Consider the following 12,348-nt stretch of genomic DNA (forward strand, 5'->3'; position numbering starts at 1 on the left):
ATAATACTGCAACACTTTGCAACTTATGCGGTCCAATTTGTATATGTAAGTTTGGTAACTATTGTGACAAAGTAGTCAGGCTGACTAGCATTGTTTAGCAGGTTTGTTTATAAAATTATTTAAAATGAACAAATACCGTAGGCCAAGGTCTCCATGGTGATATACTTCGATTACAGAAACAGGTATTTAAAACCCTAATAGATGAATTCAGAGGACTGAAAGGGGAGGGGGGGGGAGTCCGTAGAGTAGTTGCCTACACGTCTGATTCGTTCGAATCCCAGCCGCTCCACACCATCCTTAATATAGGGTACATCTACTAGACTATAAAAGAAAGTAAAGTCTACACGTAAAAAATTTAATGTTATTTATTATTAAGATTTCTAATACTTTTTTAAGAAGCAGAAGAAGGGGACAGCAGAGGTGGCTAATTCGTCTACCCATCCTTTGCTCGATTTTGTTTTTATCTCGTTTAATTCATGATAACAACGATTCCTCTCCGGGAATGTGAAGTTAATTTCAAAGCAGGAAGAAAATAAAAAAAAATGATATAAAAAACATCACCTGTCAGGACATTTGGCCGAATAGTTAAAAAAATATACCCCTGATTGACGAAGTGGGGAATGAATGCGAGGAATGAAAAGTGAGTAGTGATAAATGAGAGTGAGGAATACGGATAAAGATGTGAGAATTCTGATGTGATGTTTGATAAGGAGAAGCAAGATGTGAGAATTGAAAAACTAATAGTGAGAAGTGAGAAATGAGAAGTGCGAAATGGGAAGTGAGAAATCAGAAGAAGTGAAAAGTGGAAACTGAGAAATACAATAGAGAATTGAAAACTGAGATCATAGCACTGAGCACTGGAAACCGAGAACTGATCACAAAGAACTGAGAAATAAGAACTAAAAACTGCAACTAAGTTTTCTTTTTCTTTCTTCTCATTTCTTCTGTGACCATCCTTCTTTTTTCTTTTTTTCCTTTTTTCATCTTGCTTGTCCTATCTTCCATTTTCCTTCATCCTTCTTTTTTTTCTTTTTTCCTTCTTCCACTTTGCTTGTTCTTTCTTCCATTTTTCTTCTTCCTTCTTCTCCCTCTTTTCCTTCTTGCTTCTTCCTTTTTCTTTCTTCCTAATTTTTTGCTTCATTTTTCCTTTTTTTTCTGCCGAATCACACGAAGCGCCAGCAAAAAGTTAATCGTTTTTCTGCCAAAAGTTTCGGTTACCAGAACTAATTGATCACCAATATTATCGAATATCCCTCAGCCTCATAACTGTGGAAATCCTTTAATACAGAGCTGGCCAACGTACGGCCCACGGGCTCTCGGCTCCATTTTCTGTGGCCTGCGCAGCGTGGTAGAAAATACGTCATAACCGGCCCACAAGCTTATCTTTGTGGCTCGAGAAACTTCTTTTTTATAATTCATTAATATTGCGCATAAATCCCATAATTTGAATCCCACATTTAGGTTTCCGCGCCAAGCACTCAGCGCCAGACTCGGCGACAAGGGAAGAGTTGTCAAGTTGGTAACCCTGATTTTTGCGGATGTCAAAAAATAAAGTTTTAAGCCGATTTTTTATTTTTAAAATGCAAGTTTTGACAGTATTATTTATGTATGAGTGAATAACATGTACAAATGGTCTATCGGGGAGGCAGTCGCTGAAGACAAGTGTCAATGTTTTCAACGACGATTCGAAAAGTTTCAATGCAAAAAGCAATAAATACTGTCACTGGTTTAAAAACGTTTGAAAATCAAGCCATTTACTTTAGTTGTTCCAATAATTCCTTTTATTAGTATTTGAAATAATATTTTGCCCGAAAGACCCAATGAAACGAGAGGTTGATGTGAAACACCACGTTTTCATGTTGTACAAAGGAAAGCTGCTTTGCTTAATTTATTCGGAAAGTGTTGTTGTGTTGCTGGAATATGATCTGAAGGGACATTCGTGCATTTTGCAGCGGAGCAAAGATGAAAACTCTTTTCCGCTATAGTCTTTAGCTTGCCCCCCTGACAGGAGTCAAGTTATATCAACCGACTACATACTTCTGTTACAATACTTTAGAAATAAGAACTTACAAAATTTTGAACATTCAGAACAACGTATTTTTCTTTAATAGCGCTTTAAAAAGCTAAAAAGGCGCAATTCAAGCTCTATCTGGAATAAGGGTGAATGTCGCAAGAGAGGATTCTCTTCGTCGACTTCCCCTCTTTTTAACACTAAGGATACGGGTAACGCTTCAATAGATCTAACAACAGGTCGCAGTGGCACATCCGAACAGGAAAAAAGCCCCGTCGGTTGTGTCTTATTCGGATTTGCTGGACGAAACGATTACTAATAATAATTTGGTTCTTCGTATTACAGTAACACTTGAGCGAGAGGGAGAAAATCCTCTTGAAGACATTCATTATCAAGATTGCTTGAATAACAGTCAGTTAAGTAAAGACATTCCTCAAGTTAATCCACCCGCGCTCCCTTTGCAACAAGATCCTGGTAAGAACCTTGATATGGTGGCCTAGAGACATAGTCATCTATGGAGAAACATACGCTCCAGTAGCAAAGCTGAGTACGATAAGGACAGTACTGACTGTAGCAGTTCAAAAGAAGTTCCATATCAACCAACTCGACGTCAATACTGCTTTTCTGTATGGCGATTTGAAGGAAGAAGTATATATGGCTATTCCAAAAGGTGTTCAAGCACTGAAGGACGTTGTATGCAAACTGAAAAAATCGTTATATGGACTCAATCAAAGCCCAAGATGTTGGAATGAATGATTGAATGATTTACTGGTAAATAACAAATTCGTCCGCTCCAAGCACGATTATTGTTTGTACACCAGAGTAACCCGTGATGGAATCCTGTACGTGATAGTCTACGTAGACGATCTGCTCGTGATGGGAGACAGGATAGAATTTTTTATTTATTCAGACTAAGGCCGAAGTGGCCTGTGCGGTATATAAGAGTCTTCTCCATTCGGCTCGGTCCATGGCTACACGTCGCCAACCACGCAGTCTACGGAGGGTCCGCAAGTCATCTTCCACATGATCAATCCACCTTGCCCGCTGCGCACCTCGCCTTCTTGTGCCCGTCGGATCGTTGTCGAGAACCATTTTCACCGGGTTACTGTCCGACATTCTGGCTACGTGCCCGGCCCATCGCAGTCGTCCGATTTTCGCGGTGTGAACGATGGATGGTTCTCCCAACAGCTGATGCAACTCGTGGTTCATTCGCCTCCTCCACGTACCGTCCGCCATCTGCACCCCACCATAGATGGTACGCAGCACTTTCCTTTCGAAAGCTCCGAGTGCGCGTTGGTCCTCCACGAGCATCGTCCAGGTCTCGTGTCCGTAGAGAACTACCGGTCTTATAAGCGTTTTGTAGATAGTTTGGTACGGCGGCGAACTCTATTCGATCGGAGCGTCTTGCGGAGCCCAAAGTACGTACGATTTCCAGCCACTATGTGTCTCCGAATTTCTCTGCTGGTGTCATTTTCGGCAGTCACCAGTGAGCCCAAGTACACACATTTTTCTACCACCTCGATTTCGTCACCACCGATTCAAACTCGCGGTGGGTGGCTCACATTGTCTTCTCTTGAACCTCTTCCTATCATGTACTTCGTCTTCGACGTGTTGATGACTAGTCCGATCCGCTTAGCTTCCCTTTTCATATGTCGTCGACGAAGCCAAATAGCTGGACGGACTTATTGAAAATTGTACCACTCGTGTTAATCCCTGCTCTTCGTATTACCTCTTCCAAAGCGATGTTGAATAGCAGACACGAAAGACTATCACCTTGCCGTAACCCTCTGCGGGTTTCGAAGGGACTCGAGAATGCCCCTGAAACTCGAACTACGCACATCACCCGATCCATCGTCGCTTTGATCAATTGTCAGTTTATCCGGAAAACCGTTTTCGTGCATTAGCTGCCATAGCTGGTCCCGATCGATTGTATCATATGCGGCTTTGAAGTCGATGAATAGATGATGTGTGGGCACGTTGTATTCGCGGCATTTCTGCAGTACCATAAAACCCGCCTGGTACTGCCCCACGAACTCCCTTGCAGTTGGTGCTAGTCGACGGCATAAAATTTGGGAGAGTACCTTGTAGGCGGCGTTCAGCAATGTGATTGCGCGGTAGTTGCTACAATCCAGCTTATCGTCCTTTTTGTAGATGGGACACACGACACCTTCCATCCACTCCTGCGGCAAAACTTCCTCCTCCCAAATCTTGGTAATGACCCAGTGCAGCGCTCTAGCCAGTGCCTCACCACCATGTTTAAATAGCCCTCCTGGTAGTTGGTCAACCCCAGGGGCTTTGTTGTTCTTCAGCCGGCCAATCTCCTCCTGGATTTCCTGGAGATTCGGAGCCGGTAGAATTATGTCCTACGCGCGTTCTCCCAGGTCCATCACCATACCGCCATCTTCGTCTGCCACATCGCCATTCAGGTGTTTTTCGACAGGATAGAAATGATAGACCAATTGAAGCAACTATTGTCAATGAAATTTGAGATGTCCGACTGCGGCCAAATACGACATTTTCTTGGAATGCGAATTTGCTACGACCAAGCCGTTGGAACTATGATACTCACAATGGAAACTGCAATTGAAAAACTTTTGAAAACCTACGGAATGGAAACTTGTAATCCAGTGAAGATACTCATGGAAAAAGGCTTAGTTACGGGAGAAATTAAAAATGAAACTCAAGAACCCTATCGTGAACTGTTAGGCAGTATGATGTACCTCATGCTATGCGTAAGGCCTGACATTTGTTATGCTGTTGGACACATGGGTAGATATCAACAACATCCGTATGACACTCACTGGCAAAGCTTGAAGAAAATAGTTCGGTATCTTAATGGAACCAAGACAATGAAACTGAAAATAAACCGATCGCAAGAACTCAACTCTCCAGTACTGATTGGCTATGCAGACGTTGATTGGGGTTCTGATACGACTGATCGGAAATCTATTACTGGATATCTGTTCAAGGTATACGGAAATACAGTCTCTTGGGCAAGTCGAAAACAGCAAACTGTGGCAATGTCATCCAGTGAAGCGGAATACGTAGCCCTTTAGCATCGCGGCGTCTGAAGGAATTTGGTTGAAAGGATTACTGGAAGATTTAGGAGAAATGCACACTAATGAACCTTTCCCGATTTATAAACATAACCACGGATGCAATGCGATGGCCAAAAGCACGGAGTGCAAACGTGCAAAACATATTGATATAAGGCACCATTTTCCATGGCACCGGGACCACGTGTTATCCGGAACATTCAATATTGAACCTATTGAAACAAGGGAACAGCTGGCTGACATCTTTACAAAACCCTTGGAAGCAAGTTTCCGTGAACTGAGGTCGCTTATAGGATTAGCGGAATAAGAGGGGGTGTTGAAGATCGTAGTAATCAAGTGCTACCCTATAATTGCTAAGAAACTAACCTAGTAACCCGATTGTTTGGATGGATCAAAAAAAGAGAAAAATGGTGTACCCAGACAAACTACTATTCATTCTTGCTTTAACATCCGTCCATTACACACGTGATACATATATTTGTTCCCTAATTAAAACCACTGTCTTTAACTCTATATCAAGATTACATACTTACGAAAATCACTCTACAATAGGCTTTCGAATGTTTTTACGAACCTTAAAGATCCCGTACAATCGCGGATCACTGATTTCCATTTGCCTTTGAAATGTTACTTGGGAATACAAGGAGTTGTAAATGGTTATTTAATGAGCGGATCATTGCCTAATTGCTAGATTCTCAAGCACTCTTTCTGTCAGCCTATTGAAACTTTGATGGATCGGGATTGACTAAAAAAGTTTCATTGCTTTCTGTTGAAAATTGACTTTATCAAACTTTGAATTCATTAATAATGGCCAAAATACTATTTTTGAACAAAAAGTGCTCAAATAGTCAAGCGATTTTTTGGAACCTATTCTCAAACAACAAGTTGCATTCAAATGGAAATCTTGTATTATCATTTCATATTGAAAATTGGCTGGTTCGAACTATGGACTCAAAAATTGTGGCAAAAATACTATTGTTCCATAAAAGCTTAGCTTAGCTTAGCTTAGACTTAGCTTAGACTGACTGTACATATCAATGGTTGCTACTCCGTGATTGATCAGAACTGGTGCAAATTGCACTACGATCCAAGTGAATAGTGGTTGGGATTTACCATCTATTCTGGAAGTGCACGATTCAGCAGTTCTCAAACGTTGATCTATAACGGCGCCGGCCAAGTCCTTACAGTCAGCTGGGGAAGGGAAGGAATGTTAGTGTGTGGTTATTGTTGCTACTAGAGACTGATAATACCTCTGCATCTCCATAATTACCACGGGAAGGAAGTTGTGTTAGTTGGGTGGGCTAATCAGTAACATAGATCGGGATTTACCATGGAAAGTGATGTGACTATGCAACTTCTATACTACAGTATTAGCATTTCCTTGATTTGTTCAATTGTTTATCCTTCGCAAGAATAAACAATCAATGGCTCAAAAAGAGCGATTGTTCATTTGAATTTCGGATGAGGCGCCCGCGGCTTCATTTCTTTAACGCAAGAAAAGTAAAAAAGAAACGGGATTTTAATTGAAAATAAATTTATAATCACGGCTATTCAACCAAATTGATAGTAATCGGAAAGCTAATTATGTTATCTCTATGTGCCGTTAAATAAGAATGTTCAGTAAGACCAGGCCAGTAACAGGCAGGATTTATGGGTGAACGCTCTACCACAGACCAGGTTTTCGCCATACGTCAGGTATTGCAGAAATGCCGCGAATACAACGTGCCCACACATCATCTATTTATCGACTTCAAAGCCGCATATGATACAATCGATCGGGACCAGCTATGGCAGCTAATGCACGAAAACGGATTTCCGGATAAACTGATACGGTTGATCAAGGCGACGATGGATCGGGTGATGTGCGTAGTTCGAGTTTCAGGGGCATTCTCGAGTCCCTTCGAAACGCGTAGAGGGTTACGGCAAGGTGATGGTCTTTCGTGTCTGCTATTCAACATCGCTTTGGAGGGAGTAATACGAAGGGCAGGGATTGACACGAGTGGTACGATTTACACGAAGTCCGTCCAGTTATTTGGTTTCGCCGACGACATTGATATCATGGCACGTAACTTTGAGAGGATGGAGGAAGCCTACATCAGACTGAAAAGCGAAGCTAAACGGATTGGACTAGTCATCAACACGTCGAAGACGAAGTACATGATAGGAAGAGGCTCAAGAGAGGTCAATGTGAGCCACCCACCACGAGTTTCTATCGGTGGTGACGAAATCGAGGTGGTTGAAGAATTCGTGTACTTGGGCTCACTGGTGACCGCCGATAACGATACCAGCAGAGAAATTCGGAGACGCATAGTGGCTGGAAATCGTACGTACTTTGGACTCCGCAAGACGCTCCGATCGAATAGAGTTCGCCGCCGTACCAAACTGACAATCTACAAAACGCTAATTAGACCGGTAGTCCTCTACGGACACGAGACCTGGACGATGCTCGTGGAGGACCAACGCGCACTGGGAGTTTTCGAAAGGAAAGTGTTGCGTACCATCTATGGTGGGGTGCAGATGGCGGACGGTACGTGGAGGAGGCGAATGAACCACGAGTTGCATCAACTGTTGGGAGAACCATCCATCGTTCACACCGCGAAAATCGGAAGACTGCGGTGGGCCGGGCACGTAGCCAGAATGTCGGACAGTAATCCGGTGAAAATGGTTCTCGACAACGATCCGACGGGAACAAGAAGGCGAGGTGCACAGCGAGCCAGGTGGATGGATCAAGTGGAGGACGACTTGCGGACCCTTCGCAGACTGGGTGGTTGGCGACGTGCAGCCATGGACCGAGCTGCATGGAGAAGACTTTTATGCACTGCACAGGCCACTCCGGCCTTAGTCTGATGATAAATAATAAATTATTTTGCGTTACTTTCGCGCGTGTGTTTGTCGCTTGACGTGACCAGTATACCGTAATCAGGATCTCACTGGTATTAATCCTGATGGGCTTGTGCGCTTTGAGCGGCACACGGTCGCTTTTCAGTCAATATAAAGTCGTACATGGTGCAATACAAGATGCTAAATTGGAGACGATATAGATACACGATATGCATACATGTTGTATGGAGAAGCACCTATATCGCCTCCATTTCAACAGCCTACACGACACCTATACTTCCATGTGTTGACTGGGTTTGATAGGGCCTGCCTATAGACACATGCAGCTTTTTGCAGAGGTTCAACAGAGCCCTTGACTGTGGGCCACCACATCCTAGACAGGCCCCCTAGCTCGCAGTGGCCATGGGGAGGGGTCGTCATGCCCTTGGACATAGTCCCTGCTGCCCCTATTGTGGCAAAAATACTATTGTTCCATAATATACCAGAAAGTTGCCTTTACCTTTAAGTGGATTAATCATGGTTTTTCTTATAATTTCTTACTACACCACATAAAAACATAAGTTTTTCGTTATTTAATTGCAGTTTTGATTTTTTTTTCTGGTGATTCGATTATCCGGAGTGAAAAAAAAATTAATACTCCGGATAATCGAGTTCGACCTGTATTGAGAAAATGACATTTGAATAAACCGGATTAATCCGCCTAGCGGTGTTGGTGCCTATAACTTCTGATCCCATGGTGCAATATGGCCAATTTTCAATAGCAAATAATAAAACAGGGGTGATATTGTGCATCTCGAATCGAATAACTCGATTCGTAAGTTTTTGGATTCGTTTCGAAAAAATTGCGGCATTATGTATTTCGTTCGACTTCATTCAGTCGCAGTACAAGATTTCGAATGGTGCTGTACTAGTTTAATCGAGTATGTTCTGTCAAACGAAATGTAAACAGAGAGAATAAGAGATAGCTGTCTCCGCGTTTAGTATCCCGCTTGCTGTAGAGACGGGCGAGAATAAGAGTAATTTCATCTGCGTGTAGCATGTTGACTGTTGGAAAGGCATCTTTCAGGGCATGAATTGGCAGTTATTCGATAAACAAGCAAATCGTGCTCAATGACTATAAAAAGCAATATTATTTATTGAGCAGTTGCAACCGATTAAACATTATGCCGATACGATATGTTTTGTAAATTGAGATATTGTTACGACACAAATTATAAGTTTTATGTTTATTCGAGTTTATGCCACAGATCAAATTTTAAGCTAAATAATTTAAAGCTAAAGCAGGATTCGATAATAAATTACTTTAATGTTTCCATGTGTTTTAGTTAAATGCAGTTGGGTCATCTCATGCGCGTTTTTTTTGTTTAACTCATCTATTTTTACGTAGATCTTGGAATATACACGTTTTTACGCAGATTTTCCTCATAGATTTTCTACGCGATTTATTGAAATCGTCAAGAAATACGTGAAAACTTAAAAAAACCGATTTTAGTTGAAGTCGTTTTTACGCGGATTTCGGGATAATTAGATATTGCATATTGTCTGGAAACTATAAAAGTAGGTATACTAATGACATTCTTTTCCTCAAGAGACAATAATAAAACATTTATTCTCTTCCCGTAGAGAAATAATAACAAATATAATTAAAAACTGTCAGCAAGAAATAACTCTCGAACAACATTCGAAAGCTATAAAGGTGACGAGTGTTTTTCGTTCGACTTGAGTCGTTTTTCTGTGTGCTATCGAGTTTCCATAATGCCAAAACATCTCGTTAATCTTTTACCTCCTCGAGCAAACTCGAACGATGAGTCGTTTTCGAGATCGAATCGAAACCCGTAATGCCAAACATGTTCGACTCGATAGAATTACGTTCGAATCGAGATGCACAATGCCACCCCAGGTTTTCCCGTCGAATGAAACTTGTTGTGAGTGATTCGACCAATGCAATGCTTAGTTCCAAAAAGTGTGTCTACAAATTTTTGTACGCGAGTGAATTTAGTTTTGGATTCCGGGAAGCCAAAATCCAAATCGCGAATAAAAGGTTACGATAAAATTTACAAATTGGATTGAAATATTTTCTAAAAACGAACAGTTTAAAAAAATTAATAGTTGTTCTATACTTCACTGAGAAAATTCTTAATATTCAATATATGTGTCGCACATATATTTTTTGTAACCCCATTTAATTTTTATTCAATATAACCCACATAAATTCAATAACTGCATATTAGAAACCACACATAAATTTCATTTGGCTATAGATTTCATTTGTGCTTCGCGTGATGTGATTATGTGCGGAGAGTGATTATGTGTGCACTAACAAACACCATGAGTCAAAATTATACATTTTGGCCAATAAAAATGTATGGATTTTGAGCTTGGATATGAGCTTCCAAGTGCATTTCCACGTATCAAAAGAGTTTTGATCGAATGATATTTCAGCTTGAGTAAAAATTACCAATGAAAACAATGCCAAGGCCTGAAGAGGTACCACACAACATAAAAGTTGAGAACCGCTGCTTTAGTAGACTGATTGGACGACGACATGGATTTCAGGCAGCCTAGACAAATTGCCATCATAACAAAGATAGCTGTAGAATGTCATCACCCTTTTACAAAGCGCTGACCTTAGGTTTTAAACCTAACTTATTTGTAATTTTATTGAGTACGATATCCTGTTGGTTTACACTTTATATTAGGGCAAGTAAGAGTGCATTAGAAAAGGGATAATAATTTGTAATTTTATTCATAAGTAATATTATGAGACATTTTGTTAAATTATTAAGCAAAATGATACTCGATCAATCAAAAATAAAAGCTACTAAGTTGATATCAACAAACTGACTAAAATAATAACTATTTTATTCATTTTCCAAGCTATTGCTATTCCATTGATAAACATTGCAAAATAGGTAATACAGCTACTCACTCGTAGAAGCCGTTTTCTGCTGTTGATTGGCTGCGACCCTCGAATATTTCGTCTTGGAGGGCGATACCATGCCTCCGACATTTAGGGAGCGGTGCAGTCACCCAACCGTGTTCCACCCCGCTACGAGCCCTGTTGCCTTGTCCTTGCACTTTTGGTTTCTGTTCTTCACTTCATCATAACGTCGAGCTCGCTCGAGCTAGGGCCCGCGTTTGCCGCCATGACACTCATCCGATATTTTAGCCACTTGAATTTTAGCTCCCTGTAGCTAAATTGTGTTACGTTCACTGTGATGCTGCGGAGCACTTGATTTGATATTGTTCAACTAGATTTTCACTATCAAACATTGGGTTTTTCTGCAGGTGAAAGCACGATAAGAACACTGGTCTGCTTACCACACCAAACTGTGCACTTCAAAATTGCATGTTTGCCAAACATTTAAAAAACGGCCAACAACTTTCTGTTTATCAACTGCGCGGCTCAACGAGAGGTCATTCAATTTCATAACAAACTACACACTGCGAACGTCGCCCGTGTTGGTGGCAAAATTCTTCCTCACTTTTCGTGTGTTGGTGTTGCCAACAGTCACGCAAATGAAAATCATCACCCTCCCGGGTGAAAACAACAAGAAGAAACCCTCGCTGTCGAGGAAGAGAAAGACCGCCCCGGAAAGATTCAACCGTCGATTCCGGACCGGATCCGGTACCGTCACAACAAATTTCACTACTTTCGCACGCACTATCACATAGGTTTCCGCTAGGACCTACTTTTTCTGGATTTTGAAACCGTTTCCGCGCCTGAAAACTATCGAAAGCTGGACCGTTCACAAACACGCGCCATTTTTCTTCTCGGACACAACTTCTGATGATTCAATGCAAACGCACCAGGTGTGGAATAAATTTACAAGGAGAAGTATTGTCGGTACAAATACATTCTCTCGTCAAGCGCGGGAGAGTCTCTGATCAGAGGAGTGTTAAAGAATATGGCGTTATGGCAATTATGACAATAAAAGGCGTTCTGATCATTTTGTTTTCAATAGGCGGTGCTTTATATTGCACTCTACACACCAAAATTTCATTTCTCGTTCCAGCAAAACAGTTTGCTGGATTTTAACCAGCAATCAACTTGTTTGCTGAAATGCAGCAATCGTTTAAATGATTTACTGAAAATCAGCAAAAGTCATGCTATTGCTGGAAATTCAGTGACCGTCTTTATATGTCAAATTATGGCCATGTGGCAGAGCAAAAAAAATACGCAAAAAGAACTTGGCTTTCATAATTTCCCATCTCCACAAGCTTGCGATGTAGCCTACTTTTTAATTTAAAGAGTTAAAATGGACCCGAAACTGCAGACGGAAAAACCAGAGCTGTTAAAAATCCAATGAAAGACTGCACAAAATTGCAAACCTTTCGGAAGTCATCGTTAAGTGTAAGTGGAAATAACTTATAATGGAAATCTCGTGAAAATCATTATCATTGTATTCAACAGCACTTTCTATCACAGCCGGAGGATGC

The 12,348-nt window shown here is 41.3% G+C and overlaps 1 protein-coding gene across 1 annotated transcript in view; it reads right to left on the bottom strand.

Moving 5' to 3' along the window:
* LOC134226481 (protein chiffon-like) overlaps window positions 1-11,702 on the bottom strand; it is a 60,063-nt gene extending 48,361 nt beyond the window's left edge. The window contains exons 1-2 of the mRNA XM_062707289.1: window positions 11,602-11,702; window positions 10,838-11,190 (exon numbers count right to left, since the gene is read on the bottom strand). Of these exons, the coding sequence (XP_062563273.1) occupies window positions 10,838-10,907 (70 nt within the window). The 5' untranslated portion in view covers window positions 10,908-11,190; window positions 11,602-11,702. The remainder of the gene's footprint in view (window positions 1-10,837; window positions 11,191-11,601) is intronic.
* Between the last annotated feature and the right edge of the window lie 646 nt (window positions 11,703-12,348).

Source organism: Armigeres subalbatus, chromosome 3 (assembly GCF_024139115.2).
Source record: "Armigeres subalbatus isolate Guangzhou_Male chromosome 3, GZ_Asu_2, whole genome shotgun sequence".
In the NCBI taxonomy this organism is placed as follows: domain Eukaryota; kingdom Metazoa; phylum Arthropoda; class Insecta; order Diptera; family Culicidae; genus Armigeres; species Armigeres subalbatus.